Raw genomic sequence first — 23,485 nt, 5'->3', positions numbered from 1 at the left:
CGGTCTGTGAGTTCGAGCCCTGTGTGGGGCTCTGGGCTGATGGCTCAGAGCCTGGAGCCTGCTTCCCATTCTGTGTCTCCCTCTCTCTCTGCCCCTCCCCCGTTCATGCTCTGTCTCTCTCTGTCTCAAAAATAAATAAATGTTAGGAGGCAAGGGCACTTCATGCTATTATAGCACCTAGCCCCCAAAGAAGTATGCATGAGTGGTATTTTAGGCCTGGGAATAGTTGACAAAAGTTTGGCTGGGGTGAGGCCTTATGCCTAAGCCAGAGAGAGGTCTTAGGGGAAGTTCTGTTTGGGATATTTGACAGCAGCACCCCCTTCTGGTCATTTCCCAGCTCTGCACAAAGCTGAAAGCACTCTCCCTTCTTTGAACCCAGGCCCCCTCCACTACTCCTCCATTGGGGTCCTCTCCTGTGAGGTACCAGCAGGCTCTGGCTTCACCTGAAGCATAAATGCTTTATTGTCGCCTTAGGGTTCTCAGGCAGGTGGGTCAGCTGCATGTCATGGGTGGGCAGGAAATGTCCCAATGGCACATTGAGTTGATGACAGAGCCACGATCAGCTCTTAGTGCCTCTTCTGTCCACCCTGCAGCTCCCCAAGTCCCACTGCGCTTGGGTAGCTGGGATAGGGTGCAAGTGGGTCATTCATAGGCTGCCCTAGGGGCCTTCTCAGATGAGTCATTTGTCCTGAAGGAAGCCCCCGCATGTTCCCCCACTCCTCTCATAAGTGCCTTCAGCCTGTATCCTCCTCATTAGCCTGCTGAGAAAGTTTTAAAATTAACAGTCACACTTGGATGGGTGGTGCCACGCCCGGGGAGGTCCTATACTCCTGTGACTCTCGTGCCAGTCCCCAGCCATTTTTCTGTGGCATGGGGCTGCTCTGCCCAGCTCCCTGTGTAGGCTGAGCCCATCAATCCACGCACGCGGCCCTTCAGGCCAAAGCTCTGCACATCCTCCTTCCTCCTGCTGCCCCTCCTGCAGCGGCCCTGCTCCGCCTCTCCCGGCTGCCTTCACCCCCCCCCCCCCCCCCCCCCCCCCCCCCCCAGTTCAGGCCAGGGCTCGGTCTTCTGGTGCATTCTGCCTTCGGGGTGACGTGTTCCCTGTGGGCGCACCGGCTTACAAACCTCTTCTGATTCCTTGACCTCAGCCCTTGGCAGGGCTCTGCAGCCTTCCAGTCAGCGGACCTGGGCCCAATTCCAAAGCCAGAGTCTGTCCCCACCCATCCTGCGACCTCATCTCCCCAGGCGGGAGGGTGGGGGAAGAGGCGCGACTTCAGAACCAGCAGCTCCATCCACTAGAGCCGACCCCACGACCACAAGAGGGCGGGGCCTGGCACTGGGGAACTGGTCCTCGCGCACGCCCTCAGTTGGAAAGAAAGTCGATGGCGGCGCGCACGGAGCGATTGGTGCTGACGTCGACGGCGGTGACCTTAATCTCGGTGTCGCCAAACTGCATGGCGGCGCGGATCTCGCGGCGGCCGGAGGACGCACCGTCGTAGGGCTCTAGCTCCAGGCTGAGCGCGCCGCACTTGCGCACGCCGGGGTCTGTGATGAAGCGCGCGTCCTCGGCGGCGCAGCAGTACAGGTTGATGAGCACGCGCCGCTGGCCCGGGCGCGCCGGGCAGTAGCTGCGCCGCACCTCCTCGCCCAGGGCCACCGACTGCTCGGCGGCCACGAAGCGCTCGAAGACGTCGGTGCACCAGCGGCGGCCATCGCGGACCAGCAGTTTCTCGGGCGGGTGGCGCCCAGCCACGAATCGGTTGAGCACGCCTACGCCGTAGGTGAGCGGCGAGCGGCGCACCCGCACCACGCCCGGCGCCTGCCCGAACAGCACCGCGCCCTTGAGGATGGTGAGGCCCACGTCGTGCGGGACCACCACGCGCAGGCCGCGGGCGCCCAGCGCCGCCTGCACCGCGTGCTGCAGCACAGCCGACTCGGCAAAGCCGCCCACCAGGAACAGCAGCTTCACGCCCTGCACCTCGGGCCGTGCCAGCAGCGCCTCTGCGGGAGGGGGCGGGAGGAGAGGATGGAAAGGGAGGTGACACAGAGCACCAGCCTCTGAGGCCGCCGCGGTGCGGCCTCGGGCACCTCCCCTCCACCATCCTGCATCCTGCTGGCAACTAGAAGCTAGCCATCTCACCCTAAAACGGTAGACGGGTTCTGAGGAAGAAAAACCGAGTTTTCACTGAGTGCTCCAGGCAGCCTTCACGGGCTCTGCTTCCCTGACACTCTACCCCCCCTTTCCTCCTCCTCCATGTCCTGGAGGGCAAAGAGATAAGGATACGCATTTACAGTGCCTGCTGCCCACTGTGGGCGCATCTCTAGTACTTCAGCTCTTCAAGTCCCTATGATAACAGTTTTGGGAACCCGGTGCTATCACTCCGTTTTATGAATGAGGAAACTGAGGCACCAGAGGGTCTTTCACTTGGAGAGGCTGTACACATCATCCCTCCTAGCTCTTAATACCCACCACACTGTGTCCTCCGGTTGTCCCAGATGATTCTGGGTCTCATTCCGGTGTTTGGATGTGTGGAGGGTCCGGGCACTAATAAGGAGTGGTCATTCTTGCGTCTGAGTGTGAATGTGGGGGTTAGTGGAGGACCCAAGCTTCGTACTCACCTATGTGCTGGATGATCCCACTGACCGTGGGCTGAAAGAGCTCGTTCATGGCCTCACAAGTCATCCTGAGCATCCCCTGTGAGGACCACTTCACGAAGTTCACGCTGTTGGTGAAGGGGGCACAGGCTCATGGGCTGGGGTCTGGAGCTCTACCCCTGCTCCAGGCCTTCTGTGCACTGGGCACTGACTGCATGTTGTGTCCTTCCACCCCACTCCCTCAGGAGCTTTTTAGCCGTCTGCCTGCTCCAGTTCCAGGCATGAAGTCCCAGGAGAGGAGCCTCCAGGCAGAGGAGCGAAGGCGCCTGGCCCGCATGGTGTGTGTGGCTGTGGGGGTGCGGGGAGGTGCAAAATGTAGGCCCTTTCCCTGGGGGCTGAAGATTCTCTTGCCACGGACCGGGCCTGAGGATTCTAGCTGGGGTGCTTAGGCTCCTCCCCTGACTCCAGCTGGTAAGACATGTACACAGGGCAGATTGGGCAGACCTCCCACTGTCCTCTGGGGCCCACATCCTCCCTTGCAGGGGCGTCCGGCATCCGCAAACCCTGCTTGAGTCCTTGGTCCCCGGGCCCACCTGCTCCGGCGCAGGGCTGTCTCCACGTTGTGGCCTCGCTGCTTGCGGTAGAAGTCAATGAAGGAGAAAGGCAGCGAGATGTTGAGTGCCCCTGCACGGTGTGGGCCTGCCGTGCGTTTGCGGGCCTCGAAGGCGATGGTCAGATCCACCCAGGCTGCCGGGCGTTGCCTTTTGAAGGTGGCGATGAAGTCTTCTCCAAAGATGCGGCCCAGCAGCTCCTCAAAAGCCAGGTCCACGCCCACCGCGCCATAGGGGCCGCCTGAGACCCGGCAGGGAGTGAAGGGGGCGTCAGCGCAGACTCAGCCGCCAGGGGGCATTGGCGGGGCCTGGGCGCGCTGGGCACCAAGGGTGCTGCCTGGCTACTCACCAGATGCCTTGTAGAGTTCCTTTAGGGTGCCATGCGGCTGCTCCAGCTGGTGCACGGTCAGGTCCACCGTGCCTCCCCCGCAGTCTGCCACCACGTAGCGGTCTCCTGCGGCGGCGAGCGTGAGCACACACTCCTGGCTTGCTTTGCACCCTCAGCTCTGCGCCCCTTCCAGGTTCACCCAGCCCCCAGCCCTGCCCCAGTCGCTAGCCTTGCCTGCGGGGAGGATGGGGGTGGGGTGGCTGTAAGGGACTTCAGGTGCTTGAACCTTACGCCAATGGGTACGGGCGTAAGGTTTTGGAGGAAAATGTTTCCAGGGCTCTGCAACTCCATCCGCGGAGAATCTCCAGAAGTTGGAGTTAGGGGCGCGGCTGAGTGGGTTGGGGGTGCAGGTAACCATGAGACTGCCAGGTTAGGTGCAGCTAATGGAGGAGGAGGGTCTGCGTTTCTAAGGTCTGAACCCCACTTCGCAAATGTTCCCATGCCCCCAATCAGTATATGATGACCCGCAGGGCTCGAGAAACACCCGTCCACCCCCACCCCCACCTGCTTGCATCTCTGCCCACAGCTCTCCGACGCCGGACTCCACCAGGAACGTGCGGCTGTGGCGGGACCGGCGCAGCTGCTCGCGGGCTGGGGGTTGAGGGACAGCAGGACAGTGGGGTTAGAAGGAGGTGCCTCAGCTACCACACTCGACCCCATCCTCCCACCAGCACCCTCCATGAGCATCTGGAGCAGCCAGTTCTTCTGAAACTCCTGCTCTACTCCTAAGTAGGAGAAGGCAATGCTGAACCTCAAAGGATCCAGAAAACCCGATGCGGTAATCTCAGGTGCTGTGACCAACAGCTGAGGGGAAGGAAGTATTTCTGGCCTCAGGACATTCCCTTAACGTAGGTGGGCTAGGGCCACTGCAAAATAGGGGTTAGGAGAGCTTGGAGGAGCTGTGTGTGTGTGTGGGGGGGGGGGGGGGATCTTGGGGGATCCAGGGGAGCCTGGGACTTGGGATTTCTCCTAGTCATGGGAGGTGGCATCTGGGAGAGTGACTAAGACTGACCACAGCTGTCTCAGTGCACAGCCCTGGCACTGGAGTTTGAGCTTGGTAGCAGCAGCTCAGGGCTGTTGTGGGGGAGGGAGAAGATAGCTGATGTGCCAGGACGGGAGAAGCTGCTGATTCAGTGGCTGTTTAAGAGAAAACTGAAGACCACCTTTGGCTCAGAGTAGGGGCTGATTTCTTCCTTTCTCACCTGAGCACCTCCCCTCAGGGCAGGTTGTGTCCCCCTACCCTCAGATTCAGGACTGGGATGGAGTCCTACCCTGCTCAGACAGTGCTCCCCCAGGACAAGGTGAAATCTCTATCCTCAGATTGGGCTCCCCCAGGTCAGGGCTGCACCTCCTTCCTCAGACTGAATTCCACCAGAGATGTGGCTGGGGGGGGGGGGTGTCCTCTTCCTGTGGGACATGGCTGAGTGCCTGGCCTCAGTGACCCTCTGACCCTCCCAGGGCAAATGTAATACCACCAGTCAGTGCCCCTGAGTGCAGCTCACCCTGCCGGAAGCTGGAATCGATGGAGCGGCGCTCACCCAGGCGTCCACTGCCTGGAGCCCGGCTGCTTAGGTCCACGAGCTGGTGTAGACGCAGCTTGCGGCAATAGACAGAGGCAGCCTCTGGCTCCAGGGCGATGAGTAGTTGGTCTGCATCCTCCCTCGACACCAGGCCAGCCTGGGAATAGGTGGTGGGCGGGGCCAGGGACCTCCATGGGCCAAGTGTCATACCTAAGATGGCACCTCAGGGCAGGCAACCAGGGCCTTTGGGGCTCCCACCTCCTCCCCGTCACACCTCACCCATGCTAGGCCTCCCAGGCCCCTCCAAGCTGCACAAATTTGGAGCTGCCTCACGGCTACCCTGTGACCAGGCTGGGGAGGGCCATGGCCATGGCCAAGAATACCATGGGGTTGCCCAGCAGGAAGAGACCCTAGGCAGTGAAAACCGAGAGCATCTGGGACGTGCCCCTCTAAGCTGCCCAGGCTGTAGCAAGGTCCCCTTCACAGGTGCAGGGCTGGCCAGCTGAGCACTGGCTGAGGCTGTAAACCTAGACTCTAGCACAGTATGTATGGGGTGTAATGGCCAGACCACCAATCAGAGGAGGTGGTATGGGGGGGGGCGGTCACCTTTGGCTCACTGAGCCCTTTTCCTTCACCAGGCTGGTGTCAGATAATAGCCACAGGCCTCCCCACTCCCAGGAGAACTCTGTTCCCCAGAGAATCAGATATAGGCATCAAGAGACTCTCAACAGTGAAATTCCAGGCGCCAGGAGGGGCCAGTTGTGAGGAGAAAAACACTTGGGATCTGTTACTTCCTATATTGGGACAGGGGATCCCTGTGGGAAGTACTTTATGGTTTTGTGGGGTTCCCTGGATTCTGACCAGGTGGGGGTTGGGGACGGGTGGGTATCGAGACTTCCTGCCCAGGGCCAGCCCTTCCTGAGCTGGCAGCCAGGAACAGTGTGGGAGGAAGCAGAGTGGATAAACCAGCAGGGGGCACTAGGGTGGGGGGTGTTTATTCTGGCTGGGCACAGCCTTGCTTTCATCCTGGTCTCTGTGGGGTGGGGGAATGCCCACCACCTCAGGGTTAGCTCCTTCCAGGGACAAGTGTAGGCACCTGCAGACCTGGCACCTGGGGCATGCCTGGCCCACAGGAGCATGGGGGGTTGAGGGTTCTGGTATCTTCCAGGGGGTGCACAGGCAAAACTTTTGGAGGTCCTTGGGTGTCCCCCAAGGCCCCAGGGGGAGGACCAAGCAATGAGTTTTGCTCTGAGAGGCTGTGCTCCCCTCTTTCCCCACCCCATTTTCCTGGAGGTGGGGGAACCTGAGTTGTGCACTCAGGTCCCCCCAGTCTCCAGACCTTTGGGCATCTCTTATGGTAGGAAGCCCAGGAAGCATTGACCCAAATCACCTCCCTTCATAGTTTCGTAGTCCTGTCTCCCCTACTCCAGAGCTTACAGTGGCTGGGGCATGGTGGTGGAGCCCCTGAAAATACCGGAGCTGGCTGCCCAGCTACGGTGTGTTAGCTGCTACTGGCTCCCAGCTGCACCCCCCCCCCCCTTCTCTAGAGAACTGCCCTCAGCTGAATGGAAACCACCTCACTTGGAAAGGTTTCCCCCTCACCTCCAGCAACCAACAACAGACCAATATGGATATACAAAAAGCGGGCCCCCTTGCCTTCCTGTGGTCAACTGCTGGGTACAGTTCTCCCTCCAGTGCTCTTCATGGGATTGGGCTGAGGCTAGACTCCAGTTGAGACCACATTCCTGCTCGGCTCTTTCTCTTGGCCCATTTCCCTCACTCCTCTTTCTCCCAAGAGCCCTTCTCCAATACACCACATGCATAGGACCCATCTTGGGCTCTGCTAGGAAACCCGACTTAAGACGCTGGCTAAGCTGGCCTGGGCCATGCCTCTCGTCCCTCTGCTCTCTGTTCCTGCAGGCTCACACCCTCTCCTGGTGGCGACAACCTTCCAAAATGCCCAGCAGGGGAAGGCCAGAGGTCTTTGTACACAGTGACCAGTCCCAAGGGTGGTGGGTAAATGAGAATCTGGGGCCATCCCTAGAGCCCTCCAGAGCTATGCCCACTGGTCTGCCTTGCACATCCTCACCAGGTAGGCAGCCTCACGCATGAACTGCTTGGCAGGCTGTTTCCAGATGGCAGGCACCGTCAACACCCAGCGCACGGTGTCCTTCTCTGGCAGCGATGGGCACTGCTCCCTCAGCTCCTGGAGCAGGAGGGGGCAATGAGAGGTAGGCTGGCTTGGGTTGCAGGGGTGGGAGGTGTCTTCAGCCTTCTATGGGAGCTGGAGGGACTAATCAGGCCTCAGGAAGGACTTCCCAGCTGAGTTGGAAGAATTCCTAACACCTCCTCCCCCAACACCCGTATGGCCCATGCAGGCTCTATCAGATAGGAAGGCAGGGGCTGGCGAAAATGACTTCTGACCTCTAACGGATGGGCTGACAGGAAAAGATGGACCTGGCGGGGGTCCCTGCCCCGGTGGGCAGGGATGGGGCCACAGCACACCTGAAGGGCATGCTCCTTGAAGAAGCGTAGGGCATGGGCGAACACCTCCAGGGCAGGCATTTTCTTTCCGTTTACAGCCTCTAGCTGGGTCTTCAGGGTGAGATCCTGGCAGGAACATAGGCGATTCTGCAGGAGGCCATAGCTCTACCCCCATTTCCTGACAAACTCTCTCTGAAAATCACGCCATTTCCTGGTGCTTCCCCTCCGAAGTGTGGGCTCAGCTGGGCTCTCCTGCTAATCCAGGAGAACACCAGTTCTGTCCCCAGCCCTCTCATTAGCCCCACCCTCCTCTAATCCCGGCCTCACCCCTTAGCCCCTCCTCCACTTTGACTCCCAAGCCCCCTCAGCCTCTCCTCACCTTTTACCTTTGCTCACCCTCCTTGAGCCCTGCCCTTTCCCCTCCTGCCCCCGCCTCCCTGGCTGGAGTGTCCCAAGCCAGAATGTGCCTTACAGTGGCGCTGTGGATCTTCATCTTGAACTTCTCGAAATAGAGCCAGTCCCGCGCCTCCTCAGGGTCCAGATCGTGGTAGTAATCGCGGGCAGTGTAGCCAAAGCTGTGAAAGGCGCCCTCCGGGGTCAACAGCAGGCAGGTGGGGGTCTTCTGGTGGGCCACTCCTGGGTCCCCGCCCTCCCATTTCCTGTGGGGGCACAGGACTGTCAGTGTTGTCAGCGAAACCCTCCCTTCCTGAGGTTGGGTACCCGCTCTGGAATCAGCTGTGTGACCTTGGGCAGGCCACCTAGCCTTCCTGAGCAGCAGTCTTCCTACGTGTAATATGGAGATAATAATAGTACCTACCTCTTAGAGTTCTCCTGAAGACAGTGCTTGGCATCCACTCAAATCTCCATAAAATGCTGCTCATGGGATCCTTTCTATCCATGGGGCCACAGGACCTATCAACATTCTCAGCTCCTGCTTCCTCCATGAGGTACACCATTGGCCTTCGCCTCCCTCCTTAAGCAGCAGCAGGCCATCATCCACCTGCCTGGGTCTGGCCTCCTGACATATCTCCTGAGGACTCTAGCAGAGGCTTTCTCCCAGCCAGATGGTGTGCCCTCCTCTAGGCTGTCTTCCACCGCCAAGCTTCTTCAAAGCATTTGTGATCATTCCTATCTGACCCACTTCAACAGCTACACCCCAGTTGACTGCACCTCCAGCAAGATCCCCAAACCTGAATGAGATTCCAAGCCTCCCTATCTGCAGGCACCATGTGGATCTCCACCCAGAACTCCTGGTCTAGTTCACTGGTCTGGCAACTTGTTTCTCCCCTTCCTCTAACTTCTCTGATGCCCTGAACCCTCTAGGCCAAGCTTGTCCCCTGCAGCCTTTAGGGGAGAGAACTGGGAATCCAGGCAGAAGGCACAGCATGTGGAGAGGTGTGAAAGCGCAGGGATAACCAGCTATAGGCTGGCTCAAAATGCAGAAGGAGAAAATACAGGAATGTTAAGGTCAGCTAGGGAAGAGCATCAAATGCCACATCTGAATTCTTTTGGTGGGCTTTAAGTAGAAGAATGAAGAATCATGACCACATTTGCTTTTAGAAAAGTCACCGGTTGATCTTTGTGGTAGCAGCAGCAGTGACCACCATTCAGTCGCTGGTATGTAGCTTTTTGTTCGCACCCAGGAGCTTCGCACTCAGGAGCTACACACCCTCGAGGTGGCTAGCCAGGAGACAGTTGCCCAGATCAAGGCTCACATAGACTTGTTGGGGGGGCCATGCTCCAAGGAGATCAAATCGTGCTCCTGACAGGCACACCCCTAGAAGATGAAGCTATCAGGGCCTGTGTGGGGTGGAGGCTCTGACCACTCTGGGGGAACCATCCACATGCTTGGAGGTGAAGTCCATGGTTCTCTGGGCCATGCTGGGAAAGCAAGGGGGCAGACTCCCAAAGTGGCCAAACAGGAGAAAAAGAAGACAGGCCAGGCCAAGCAGTGGATGCAGTAAAACTGGTGCTTTGTTAATGTCGTGCCCACCATTGTCAAAAGAAGGGCCCCAGTGCCAATCTTAAGTCCTTTGTAATCCTGGCTTTCTCTAATAAAGCTACTTAGTGAGTCAAAAAAGAAAGAAAGAAAAGAAGAGAAGAGAAGAGAAAAGAGAAGAGAAGAGAAAAGAAGAGAAAAGAAAAGGAAAGGAAGAGAAGAGAAGAGAAAAAGAAAAAAGAAAGGTCACTGGTCCCCACATGGCAACAGATGGAGGGGAGGAAAAATGGAGAAGGAAAACCAGAGACGAGGATTTTGCAACCATCCAGGTGAGAGTGGGTGGGGCTAAACTTAGGGGTTGTGGCTGTGGAGAGAAGTGGCTGGGTGTTCCAGAGATACTAGAGAGGTAGAAGTGAGAGGGCTTGGTGACTGGTAGAGTGGGGAGGGTTTGGGAAGAAGCCAAGATGTCCCCCAATTACTTCCTGTGACTGTCTCGTCCACAGGACTGAGACACTGTCCTTTCTTGTGTCCTCTGCCCCAACATAGGGTCCAGCATGGTCTCAACGGTGTGCACTGACAAACATGCCAGCTGGGATGTCCTGCAGCCCCTTGAGGGCTGTAAGTGCCCAGAGCCATTGTGGCCTAAATGTGGATGTGGGTGGAGCAGAGAAAGGGGAAGGGCAGTTCATGCTCATGCAGGTCAAGTTCCTTGTATCTTTGGGGAAGTAACCCTTATGTTTGTTTCTCCATCCACCCCGCCATCTACCCTTCTGGGCCCTGGGGAAGCCCCTTTGCTCCCTCATCCCAATCTGGGTTGGAGCTTTGGGGTCTTCTAGAAGGGCCTTCCACCTACTGGCTGCAGCTTCCCTAAGACATAAAGGATCAGGGTCTTGAGGCCTGGAGGGGAGTATCAAATGTGTTGTTCAAACAAAACTCAACTATATCAGAATGCATTTTTTTTTTTAACATCTCTTTCATAACAGCTGTGTAACTTGTCAACTCAGCCCTCTGATCCTTCATGTCCCTGTCCTTCACCTGAGGTGTTGAACCTAGGAATCTGCCTGTAGGAGTCTACTGCGCAGAAATCCCAGCACAGGTTCAAGGAAGGACATTCATTGCAGCACTTCGTGTAATAGTGAAAAATTAGAGGACAAGAAACCTCCTAAAACTATCAGTAGAAAAGTGGACAAATTATGTCTGTACTCCGCAGCTGTTAAAAGAAATTGTGGCTTCAGCAGGAGCCTATATAAGAACAGACCTGTCAACCAAGATGCATGCCCAGAGCCCAAGGGAGCCAGGAGGCTGCCTTGTTTTTGTTTGGCTGGTTCATTTTTCTTTTTCCTTTTTTAAGAAAAAATAAAGCAGGTGGATTTGAAAAAAAAAAAAAAAAAAGAAGAAAGAAATTGTGGCTTTATGTGTTGACACAAAACATCTACAAAATAATGTTGAAAGCTTAAAGTAAGGCAAGTTGTATGATATCCCATTTTTATTTTAAATTCTTTCTTTAGTGTTTATTTATTTTTGAAAGAGAGACAGAGTGTGAGTGGCGGAGGGGCAGAGAGAGAGGGAGACACAGAATCCGAAGCAGGCTCCAGGCTCTGAGCTGTCAGCACAGAGCCCAACCTGGAGCTCGAACTCATGGACCACGAGATCATGACCTGAGCCAAAGTTGGATGCTTAACCGAATGAGCCACCAGACACCCCTCCCACTTTTATTTTACAGACACATATATGTGCATATATGCCTGTGTGCATTTGTGTACAAGCCCAGAAGGGCATTTGTGTATTTAACTGTAACATTTTTTAAAATTAAAAATGAAGCCCAGGGGCTCCTGGGTGGCTCAGTTGGTTAAACATCAGATTCTTGATTTCGGCTCAGGTCATGATCTCACGGTTCATAGGTTCGAGACTCATGCTGGGCTCTGTGCTGACAGCATGGAGCCTGCATGGGATTCTGTCTTCCTCTCTCTCTCTCTCTCTCCCTCCCTTGCTTGCACTCCTCTCTCTCAAAATAAATAAGTAAACTTGGGGCGCCTGGGTGGCGCAGTCGGTTAAGCGTCCGACTTCAGCCAGGTCACGATCTTGCGGTCCGTGAGTCCGTGAGTTCGAGCCCCGCGTCAGGCTCTGGGCTGATGGCTCGGAGCCTGGAGCCTGTTTCCGATTCTGTGTCTCCCTCTCTCTCTGCCCCTCCCCCGCTCATGCTGTGTCTCTCTCTGTCCCAAAAATAAATAAAAAACGTTGAAAAAAAAAAATTAAAAAAAAAAAAATAAATAAATAAATAAGTAAACTTAAAAAAAAAACCGAAACCCAATATTTCTATTGGGTGTTTCTCTGATTGAGGATGGGGCCCAGGCCTAGGACCCATCCTCTAACTTTCTGCCCCCACAGGAAGCCCCAAGCTAGGGATGGAGAGAGCTCTGGAGAGACCCCATGTCTCTTCAGTGACAGTCTTTCTGAGACCAGGCCCATCCCAGGGAGTGAGGACCCCCCGCCCCAATCTCCCAGCTCAGCCACCCTCACCTCATCATGTGGATGGCTTCAGGATCACTGGCAAAGCTGAAGGCATAGCCACTGGAGGTGGTGCCAAAGTCAATGGCCACCACCACAGAGAAGGGAGCATGCTGGGGGGCTCGGGCCTCGGGCTTCTGTGAGGACAAGATCCAGAGTCAGGCAGCAGCCCAAGGGCCCGACTGACTGCCTGCCGAAGCCCCTCCTCTCCCCTGGCTGTGGTCCAGACTGGCCCCGGCTCCAGCCACCTGCCCCAAATCCCCTCCCCTAACCTAGCCTCCAGGCTAAGCCCTGGAACTGCAACTGCTCAGAAGCCCAAGGCCTCTCAGGTCACCCTCTGCAGCTTGTGGCATAAGCTCTTGCTTTCCTCTTTCGGTTCTCTGTCCACCTTCTGCCTGGCTGGCCTGAGCCCCACCCCCATCTCACAGCACCGCACAGCCCCGGCCCAGCTGAGAGCAATCTCGCTCTTCTGGGCAGCTTCAGTAACACACAGACCTGTGTATATTTGACCCCCTAGATCTTTGTGTCCACAGTGACACAACCAGATTCTGTCAGTTTTGTGGCAGAGAAGAAAGGCCTGTGCACGTGCCCAGAGCGGCTCTGCCTTCTCCCAGGCCAGGCCTGGGCTCCCTAAGAACAAGGGGGTCTCCAGGCTGCATCACTAGGTGAGGCCATCCTGGGTGGGGTGACCCAGGGAGTTTGGGAGAAGGTTATATCCTGGATACTTCAAGCTAGTAGTTTCCAAACTAACGTTTAGCAATATGTGTCTTCTCTTCCCCAGATATACCACTACATGTCAGAAGTCTCCTTGCCCTAGGCAGGCTATGGTCTACGGGTGTCACCCCAGAGTGGTGCTATCTGGGTGTTAGTTACATTGGGTTCACCTTAGTAGACTGTTACCCCTAGAGTCCAAGGTCACCTAAGGCTAACTCTTCTGGGGGGGACATGACTGGAGAATGCAAGGGCAAGATCCAGACAGCACCCCCAGCCCAACCCAGGCCCTGCTAAGGCTCTGGTAGACACCAGGCCTTGCTTTCTGGAGTGTGACCTGCCTCCATACCACCCAGGCCACCCACCACCAGGATCCCTGTTCCCGGGCTTACTGGAGACTGCGAGGGTGTGAGGGGGGCAATGCCACAGCTTTCCTGGGTCCTTGGGGAGCCGGGCGGGCTGGGCACGGGGGACCGCTCGGGGCTAGAGCCTGCAAAGAGAGGGTAAGTTACTCTGGCACACCATCAGGTTAGGAGCCGGTGGCTGGGCACTGGGAGGTTCTCCATCAGTCCTTGCTGGGCTGAGGCAAGGGGCACCCTGCTGCGGAAGGGGAAATAGTTGGGGAGGGAAGGAAGGACAAGACCGAGGCAGGCAGGGGAGGACTGAGGGCATGTTATCGATTTGAGGTGACCCATCCCTGGAGGGTGACCCATGCCTCACCTGAGGACTCCTTGTCTCCCCCAGCATCCCTAAGACACAGCAGGTGAGGGGAGAGATAGAGAAGAATTATGGGGACTGGGGGAGACTGAGTCTAGAGACAGAAGGGCAGGAGAGATGGGTGAGTGGGCTCCTGGGGCAGGGTGAGGGTGGAGGGCAGAGAAACCAGAAGAGGTGGGGAACTGCAGACAGAACTGAGCAGCAGGAGGGGCTGCTCCCCTCCCCACTAGAGTTTGGCCACATGGTTCTAATCAGGACCCGAGGGAGTCACCCTCCCTCTCCCCCTCCCTCCACCAAGGGCCAAGGATAGGCCCAGCTGGCTCTGTGGTGAGGATCAAGAAGGCGAATCGTGCTTCCCCCAGCCCAGCTCTGAGCTGAGGCATGTCCACAACACTAGGAAGTTGGATTTTGAGCCTCCCTTCCCTACAACACATGGAAACCTGGAGCCAGCATCTAGGGGCAGGAGGTCCCACTGAAACCCTCTCTCAGGCCCAGCACTGAGCTGGACCTTTGCTGGGAGGAAACAGCAGCTCCAGAAGGCAGCCCAAAGCCTGGCTTGGAGGATCAGGCAGTTTAGGGGCCTGCCTGGCTGGAAATCCCCTAGGTGTGGGCTGGTGGCTCATCACCACCCCACTGGGCGTTGCTAAGGCCCCTACCAGCAGTGCTGGGCTGCCCTGAGATTCATGTGTGGGGACAGGGAGGCTGGCCCAGGAGGCTGATGGGGTCTTGCATGAAGACCCGTGGACACGTCAACTGGTCTGGCTTGCTTTAGGCCAGGTCCTGTATTCCTTCAGTAGCTACCCTGCTGTGTGCCCTGATAGGTCCCAGCTCTTGCTGGCCTTGGGATACCCTGGGAACATGTACATACAGGGGATTCTAGGAAGTGCCTGGACAGGGCCAGAGTCTGTCTTGAGGTGCTGGAGGGGCAGGGTTATGGTGGTCAGTGTCCCAGGGCTCCTTTTTCTAAGCGGCCAGTACGGGCCTGGGCCCTGCCACCAGCTCCAGCTTGAGGGGCCAAGTTGATGTGGCTTGGGCCTGGGAAGGGAGGCAGGAAGGAAGGCCCAGCCCACCAGGTCTTTGTTAATGGACTTCCTGAGGAGTGGCCCTCCTGACTTCTGGCCTCCCACCCCTGCAGAGAGCCCAGAGCCTGCTCCCAGACCAGGCCAGAGGCAGATGAAGGTGTACACGCACAGAATTCTGTGCATGCAGACCACCTGCCAATATATACACTCTCATACAAGGCCTTGCACACAGACTTACCCTCAGGCAGACAGACACAGACACACAGAGACACACAGACACAGACACAGACACACACAGACACACACACTCACACTCATACCAGGTCCCGTGTACACAGACCCTGCCCAAGACATGCAAACGCATTCAGTCTTGTGCACACAGACCCGCTGTGCACACACTCACAGACACACACTCACATACACAGTCCTGTAAGCACCAACCCTTCCTGCACAAACACACTGTCTCAAGAACCTCGTCTGGGAGAGTTGCCCATGTGCAGGCTGGGGGTGGGTCTCAGTGTCAGGATGAGAGGGGTGGTGGGTCAGGGCACAGGCTGGGGGAGGGAGGAGAGTCTTACCAATGTACAGCCCTTGCAGGCCCATCTCTGGGACAGCCAGCATCTCTGCAGGCCCTGTGACTGTCAACAGGAACAGACAAACAGAATGGCATTTATTTGTTCCTTTGTTCCCTTATTGAAAGCTTATTTATTTTAGTTATTTACTTTTGGCTAGAGTCCTTTGAAGCGAATCCCAGACATCACGTTGTTTCACCTATAAATTCTTCAATACGTCGCTCCAACAGATAAAGACTCCACAAACGTCGTTGCAACATCCTCATCATGTGTGACAATATTAACAGCAATTCCTTAGGCTCGGCTAACATTCAGTCCCACAGTGCCAGCTTGTCTCCAAAATGTCTTAACATTTGCTTTGTTGGAATCAGGATGCTCCTAAATGTTTTCGAGTGCCCACTCTGTGCCAGGTGTTAGCAGACATTAGCGACCCAGAGAGACACTGTTCCCGCCCTGGAGGCCTACAGGCTGGTGGGGAAACTGATTACAGTAGGATAATCACCGAAGTGAATTTGAGATTACAAATGATGCTGTCAAGGTCACAGCTGGATACAAACCAAGCAGAAAGGCTTGGTAAGGCTGGAGAGAGAGGCTGGGCTGGGCTGGGCTGATCCTCTAGGCAGACCCTCCAGGACCCTATTTTAGATTTGGTTTTATATGACGGGGAACAGCAAATCTTGAAAGGTTTGAAGTAGCTGAGCAGAATTGGGGGCATGACTAAATCTGCATTTTAAAAAGTCCCTTGGCTGTATGGAGAGTGCAGATTGCAGCAGGCAGTTTGGAAGCAGAAGCCCTATGGGGGCACCAGGCGACAGATGATGGTGGTAGCTATGTGTCTTGAGACAGAAGTGGAGTTCTGAAGTTAGAGAGACCAACAGCGCTGATAGAAGATGGCTGGATTGGATATTGGGGATTAGGACGAAGATGTCAAGGGTGACATTGTCCGATTCGAGCTAGGGGATGGACAGTGAGATGGAGAATACCGGAGAAGGGCAGACTGGCAGGGGAAAGGGGCAGAGTTCTAGGTGCAGTATTGAAACTTCCCAGAGAACAGACCAAGGAGCCAGATGGTGTATGATGCAGAGGTCAGAGAGAAAGCTGAGGGGGAGATGCACATTTGGGAGTCATGTCAAGGGAGGCCTGGCAGGGAGTAGTGGGGGAAGAGTAGGGAGAACCAGCACGGAAAGGCTGGCTGGAGGAAGGTGTGCTGCTGGAGAAGACTGGATGCTTGCTATAGTCCCATGAAGATCTCGGATCTAAGAGAAGTACGCGAAGCTAGATGCCTTCAGAGGTTATTAGAGGAGCCTTGCAACACCTGTTCTAATGGCCCAAGGCCATCATTTCAGCAGAATGAAAAAGATGGGGTAGAAGTCAAGTGAGCCTGGGCACGGAGTGAGCAGAGGGTAAGAGAATGCAGTGAACACTTCCAAGAAGCATGGCTGAGGTCAGGGGCTGGTGTGAGGGCAGTAGCTGGAGGAACAGAAAGCCTGAGGACGGGAAGATGTGCTTTCATTTTCTTTTCTAAGATGGGAGCAACCTGAGTTTGTGTCTGGGGGCCAGGCTAGAGGCAGCAGCACCAGAGCCCCCTGGGAGCTGTTAGAAATGCACAACCTCAGGCCCCACTCAAGACCTGTTGAGTCAGAACTTGCATTTTAACAAGATCTGTGCACATGAAAGTTTGAGAAGTGCTGCTTAACGTGTTCCTGGGCCGATCTTCAGATAACCTGTGCTAAAGTCCTCAGCTGTGGGCCTGGCAGCCCCCCTAAACAAAGGTGAGGCTACTCAGAGCCCCCTCCCTCTCTGTAGCCAGTGGCCTGATCAGGAAGTTTTGCTAACAGAATGCAGGTGAGCGCAGAGCTGGGCACCATCACACGCATGCACACATATGCACAGCACGCACCCTTGCTCACACACAGTTTACACAGCCCAGCCCCATTGTGGACGGACACTCAGACATGTCCAGGATACTCCTGCATGGCCAGCACCATAGACATTTCCAGACACATGCAATCCTGCTGTCAGCGGAGGCGCACAGTTGGATGCCCAGGAGTGAGAATCTCGGGAAAGACAGGGGCTGCTTTGGGGCACTCAGAGCAGCAGAGTGATGCTAAGAAACAGGAAGGCAAATAGTGCACATGGGTGTGGACCTTGAGAGCCAGGACAGGGGCTGAGTGCAGGGAGAGGCAGTGGTGTGCTGCAGGTGAGCCTCCCCAGCCATGAGAGCTGATTCTGCATCTCTCTCCAACTCTGCATTCACGGACATCACATGGGTTAACTTGAAATTAGCCATGGTACAAGTATTTACACCAAGGAAATTGGCAAACACCATAGATTGGGTTTTTCTCCCTCTGAGAGAGTTGACAGTATTGACCACAGCACACCCTGTGGATTGAGGCCACAGGGGGAAGCTGACAGCCCTGTCTGTGCATTGTTTCGATTCTTGAGCAAAAAAAACTTATTGAGCATTTGTTTGCATCAGGCTCTGTGCTAAGTGGTTGAATGAATGAATGAATGGATTTTCTGGATGAAGGCTCTATTGTATTTAGAGGAGAATCAATCTAGAGCTACCAGGAAAAGAAGACTCAGGAGTCATCCCTCTAAGCTGGATTCCATGTCCAAACTGTGTGCCTACAGTCCTCCCAGCTATCTGAAGCTGGTCCAGTTTTCTCCTGTCTCTGAGCATGTGGACACGGATCGTGCCTACACTGGGGTCTCAGGGACGGCAAGGGTTTACGATTGCACCTGGCCAGAGTGCATCATGTCGCCTCTCTGTGCTTCAGTGTCTTTCCTGTAAAATGGGGTATGCAGGGGGCTTGTTAAGACCTACAAGTCCAGATAAGGAAGGTGGTTGATAAGGGCAGGAACTTGGACAGATGTGAGCAGTTCTTCTTCTTTTTTTAATGTTTATTTATTTTTGAGAGAGAGAGCGGGGGACGGGCAGAGAGAGAGGGAGACACAGAATCTGAAGCAGGCTCCAGACTCTGAGCTGTCAGCACAGATTCTGATGTGGGGCTTGAACTCACAAACAGTGAGATCATGACCTGAGCCAAAGTTGGATGCTCAACAGACAGCCACCCAGGAGCCCCATATGTGAGCAGTTATTCTTATCCTTCATGATGTGGATTCTGAATTTTCTCTGTTAGAAGTTTTTGGTCTTATTGAGACTTTTATTCTAATCATTCTGAGTTCTTTGGTGGGGGGGAGGACCTGAATCAATCTGTGTTAAAGAAGGGGGATCCTGCCAATTCCTTGAGAGTTGGAGGTAGAAGGGCCTGGTGGCCCCATATGTCTTTGGGACATCCCCCATCATGCATATGCCCCCAGAAACACTTAAGGACAGTATTGGTTTCTCAAAGCTACGACTGGGACAGAATCCACAGCTGGAAAGGGGGCAAAGTAGATCCTCACCGCAGGGGCCGACTAATTTCAGACTGGGGATGCTTATGGGTTTGAACATAACCGGGTGGGGCAGTTTGATTTACACAGAAAGTAATGTCATTTCCTGGCTACAAGCACAGGCTAAACTCTGGCCCCAGCTTGACCCCTACCCTACCCACAGACAGACGCTTAACCTTCCCATGGAGTGACCCCTAGCCCTTGGATTCATATTGATCTCTAATCTTCAGCTTCACACTGACCCCTGGCCCTGACTTCTACCCAATAGGTATGACCTATTAGTCACTGGGGACCATGACAGGGTGTGGCTGAGTAGAGACTCGAAACGGGAGACTCCCATTCCAGAGTGCTTCCTGGACTCACAAAAGCCTAGAACTGGCCTGATGGAGAGAATTTTCCAGAGATCTCTTCCTGGGGAGGGGACATTAAGGCTGGGTACTTATGCCCCCAAAGTGTACTCAGGGTGTGTGGTGTTGCTGGATTTCAGGGCTCCACACATACCTGTCCTCTGCCTATGAGGACAAAGAGCCCACCCTGATCTTTACAGTTCCTCTCCATCCCCTGCAGGCAGGGACTGCCTGGACCCTGCCTTTCCCATCCACTGTTTTCTGCTCAACATCCTGCCAGCCCTTTAATGGGATGGGATTCTGTCAGCAGGCAGAGAGGCCACAGGCATTTCTCCCAAGCCACAGGTTGGGCCAACCAGGGCCAAGGGACAGATCAGAAATGGCACCCAAAGAGCTGCTCCAGTCTGTCTCTAGAGAGGAGCCCTCTGGGAGAGGGACCAGTAGGAGGCTGTGGGGTAGGGAGGTTGCCTCCTCCAGTGCTGAGGCAGGGGGTGCCATAAATGGTCTCCCATGGCCCCTCCCTGTCCTCAACTTTTCTTTCCATACATCCTGCCCCACCCCCTTTGGGTCCTCACCATGGGGGCTTCCAGTTCACAAACAACCTCTGTTCCACAGAGCCCAAGGCTTAAAGCCCCTCCCATCCTCTGCCCACCAGGCCCCCATCACCTCCCTTACCTTCTGGGGCTCTAAAGCTGTGCTTGCTCTCACATCGAGGCCATATTTTAGAGCTCCCTCCCTCCCAGTCTCTCTCCCCACAACACAAGCCTGCTTTACAGACTGGCTCCATTGCCCCTACAGGGAGCCCAGACCCCACCCCACCTGCTCCCGCCCCTCCCCCTGCCCCCCCCCCCCCCCCCCCCCCCCCGCCCCCCAGCTGGCCTGTGGAGAGAATCCAGAGGTCCCTGGTCAGGAGGCCATCCCAGTCTGGAACTGTGGCATCCTGGTCACTGCCACTCTCGAGCTTCTCAGACCATAGGCCCTAAGACCCTCCTCTCCCACCAGGTGACCTCCCTCCCCCAAACACACACACACACACACACACACACACACACACACACACACACACACACTCAACCCCCAGGTCTCCACGTCTGACCTAGGCATTGTGTTCTCCACAAACTGGCTTACCGGAGAAGACCCCAGCCCCACTCCAGTCCCCCAGCCCCACCCCCACCGCGGCACAGGGGTCTCCCCAGCCCCCCACACTCCGCAGTGCGTGTGTGGGGTCTCGGAGCCTGGATGTGAATACAAGGTCGCCGCTTCAACTGCTTTTCTGAACCCGCAGCCCCAATGGAGAGAACGCCTTGCAGGATCTGTCCCCAGCCCAACCCGCCAGGGTTAGGAAGTTTTTTTTTTTTTTTGGGGGGGGGGTCGGTTCTCAGCCTACAGCCCGGGACAGACACGACCGCACAGCTCGCCGCCTTTCTCCTCTCTGGGAGACCCCCGCCCAGAACTCACCTCCACCCTCCCGACAGCTCGACCTGGGTTCGGCCGCCTCGATCCCGGGTCCGCAGCCCTGGTCGTACCCGCCGCGGCAGCCACAGCCCTCGACGTGCGCCCAGCCCGCGCCTCAGGCTCGCCCCGCGCCGCCCACCCCGCCCGCGGCCCCCTCCCGGATGGTCGCGCGCTCCCGGCCCAGATGTGCGAGGCCGGGGCGGGGCCTGGCTGCGCGGGCCTCTCGGAGGGGCCCAGCCCGGCCCCGCGTCCCAGCCCCTCCTAGCGCCCCTCCTGCGCCCCGTCGCTGCGCCTCCCCCCTCCGCCCTGCCGGCAGCCTGGGGGGTGGGAGGGGGCGAAGTGTGAGAAGGGGAGGTGGAGGGAGGGAAGAGGAATTCCAGACGCCTCGTTGGCCTCCTGCGGCCGAGGGGCTCCCCCTCCTCGCCCCTACAGGCCCACCTCAGGGGCTCAGTTTAGGCCAGCCCAACTCCAGAGCCTCGCTGCTGGTGAGGGAGGGCCCTGGCCCAGACTCCTTACAGTCCCCAGTCCATCCCACTTTCTACCCCCCTCCCATCCCAAGCCAGGTCTCCAAGGGTCAGAGAGAAAAGGCTGAATCGAAGGTGAGGTCAGCCCCTCGGGCCCCAGCCTGGGGCCCAGCTCTGTCCTTGAGGCCTGGGGTGTTGAGGAAGGGTTCTCATTGCTGGCAAGGGGATTACTGGGAACTCACCCTGTCTCTGCAAAGAGCACCCAGCCCCTTTCCTGTGAGGGCTCACAGCCTTCTTCCTATCCAAATCAGGCCCTCTGGGGGGTGCTAGGACATGGCTCCAAACAGGGGTTTGGAGACCCCTTTCTGCTAGGCCCTTCCAAAGCAGCCCTCTTACCTTGCCCATCACCACCTCCTGGTAGGCAGGGCCTGGGCTGGGCCCCTTTCCTTCTACCCAGTGTGCCCCCACAAGGACTTGGGCTGGGGCACAGGTGGGAAGGGGGCCAAGGTCTGCTTCTCAGCCAAGTCTCTCTGCATCAGGAGGGCTGGCTTCCTGTCTGGTCTCCAACCCTGTCCCCAAACTAGGGCCGCACAGCTCTTTGGGCATCATAGCTGCCTCACCACCCCAAACCTTTGCAGAGGCCATTTTTCCCTCCCTAGAATACTGTCCCTCCTCCTCACTGCCCATCTAAAAGTTCCCCAGCTGAGTATCACCTCTCCTAGGCTTGTGGCCCTTATTATCAGGGCCACTGCCCTAGACTGCCCTGCGACAAGGTGAGAATAGGGGATGAGCTGCACCAGACAGCTTTTGGGTATCAGTACGTAGGCAGTAAGCCAGCAAGGTATCCAATCAGCAGCCTCCGCTGACTGTTCCCACGAGTGTGTGCATCCGTTTGTGTGTGTGTGTGTGTGTGTGTGTGTGTGTGCCAATGACTGTGTATGTGTATGTCTATGTTCATGTGTTAGGGTGGTTTTAGGGATAGTTTTTTAGGTAGTTTTTAGTTTAGATAGTTTTTAGGTAGTTTTGTGTGTGACTGTGTCTTTGTCTCTGTGTCTCTTATATACATGTGTCACTGGGTCTTGTGTCTTCGTGTGTGTGTGTGTGTGTATTTGTGTGTGTGACATGTGTGTGATGGGGGCTGTCAGGCCTTCACATCATGCCAGAGGCCGAGCAAAGCCTGGGGTGGGGGTGGGGGGGTTGAAGGGGCTGCAGGTGAGTGTATGAAGGCAAAGGGTCTGGCTCCTCAGGCACAACCTGTCTCTTGTTTTTCTTTTTCTTTTCCACTGCAGTTTTCTTCCATCCCCCACCCCCAGCTCTACATGTTGGCTCATCTCTGAGGGCCACAGCAGCAGGCTCTGAGCAGGAGTGAAGACTCATGGTAGGGGGTCCTCAGCCCTCCCATCCTCGTACTTGGCCTCCTCCTTCTGTTCTGTTCCCCCCCCCCCCATTTCAGGCCCCCTCAGTCTGACTTGGGAGTTACAGGCCCCACCCTTGGGCAGCTTCCAGTCTGACAGAAGAGAAGGACAGCAAGGAAGCCCAGTGAATCCTCAAATTCGAAAATATTTGATTCAGTTGCCAGCAGCTTTGGGCCCAGGTGGGCATGCACAAGGATCCTGCAGAGTCCTTGCATTTAGTATCTTTTCTGTGCCCTTGCAACACCCTCCTCTCTCTCCCAGTGCCATCGTGGGCCCGCCCACTGACCTCACCGGCTTTGTGCTTCTCTGGGGAGGGGGGCAGCTGGAGGAAGGATCAGCCTCTGGGAGTATCCTCCCAGGAGCAGCTTCTCTCCACACCAGGCCTTCCCCTTCTGACCTTGGCTCATCCATTCTCCAGAGGATGCCACCACTTCCAGCCCCCTCCCTCCGACACATCTCTATTGTGCAACTGGAGGTGACTTTCCAAAGTGCAAGTCTGGCCCCATCGCTTCACCAGTTTATATTCTCTGTGGCTCCCCATCACCAAGTGATCCAAGGTGTGGACTGCCCTCGGTTGACCTATCAAGCTCCCCTTCCCAGACCTAACTTCCAACCTCTTCTCCTGCCCCTCGAACACAAGCTCCAGACCTTTGGTCCACCTGGGCCAGGCCCCACCCCTGACCTGCTCAACAACATTCTTCTTTCCCTTGAGCCCGCGGGGAGAACCTGGCCCCTTGAACCCTGCTGTGGGTCCTGTGTCAGTTTGGGGAGCCCCCAGCCCTGGTCATCACTAGGCAGGGCTCTCAGGAAAACTGTGGGTTGAGAAGGCAGAAGCAGGGCTCTCCTTTTCCAGTGCCCAGCACCCGACCTGTCATGGCAGACCAGCAGGCACTTTTAGGGCTGGGGGGGGTCTCAGTCTCCCCTCCCTCCTGCCCAGGCCCAGCTGCTTGCTGTGCCCCAGCTTGGGGCACACACATGCACACCACACCAGTGGGAGGGCAGGTGCCTTGGGAAGGGTGGGCAGAGGCTTTTATTCACCAGTAGACCCTGGTGACTGAACCTCATGGTTTGCTGGTGCCTGGCTGGTACCTTACCCTGTCACCAAACCTTTTCGGGGAAGGGTCCTTCATCCTTATTCTACAGAAGAGAAAGCTGAGGTGTAGGGAGAACAGGGTACTGCTCCATTCAGACCCAGTGGTGGATTCAGGGCCCGTGCCCTTGCCTGTGCAAGGAGGCTGGCAAGGGAATATGGTACCTAGGCAGCCAGAGAGGCTCCCCAATGGTTTTCCAGCCCTGCCTGCCCCTTCCCAGGGACAGGAGGTGGATGACTCTTGGGACAGA

At 56.3% G+C, this 23,485-nt stretch overlaps 1 protein-coding gene across 1 annotated transcript; it reads right to left on the bottom strand.

Moving 5' to 3' along the window:
* Window positions 1-1,047: 1,047 nt before the first annotated feature.
* HSPA12B (heat shock protein family A (Hsp70) member 12B) lies at window positions 1,048-20,340 on the bottom strand. Its single transcript, XM_042931508.1, has 13 exons — window positions 20,269-20,340; window positions 15,074-15,133; window positions 13,149-13,246; window positions 12,058-12,182; window positions 8,071-8,257; window positions 7,620-7,724; window positions 7,204-7,320; window positions 5,097-5,271; window positions 4,099-4,185; window positions 3,556-3,660; window positions 3,189-3,447; window positions 2,620-2,723; window positions 1,048-2,001 (listed from the first exon to the last, which is right to left on the bottom strand). The coding sequence occupies exons 2-13, from the start codon at window positions 15,114-15,116 to the stop codon at window positions 1,364-1,366; spliced, it is 2,043 nt and encodes a 680-aa protein (XP_042787442.1). The 5' UTR covers window positions 15,117-15,133; window positions 20,269-20,340; the 3' UTR covers window positions 1,048-1,363.
* Window positions 20,341-23,485: the final 3,145 nt, after the last annotated feature.

The sequence above is a fragment of the Panthera leo genome, chromosome A3 (genome assembly GCF_018350215.1).
Source record: "Panthera leo isolate Ple1 chromosome A3, P.leo_Ple1_pat1.1, whole genome shotgun sequence".
Lineage (NCBI taxonomy): Eukaryota > Metazoa > Chordata > Mammalia > Carnivora > Felidae > Panthera > Panthera leo.
Note: the sequence above shows the minus strand (reverse complement) of the source record. Positions and strands in the feature narration are given on the sequence as shown.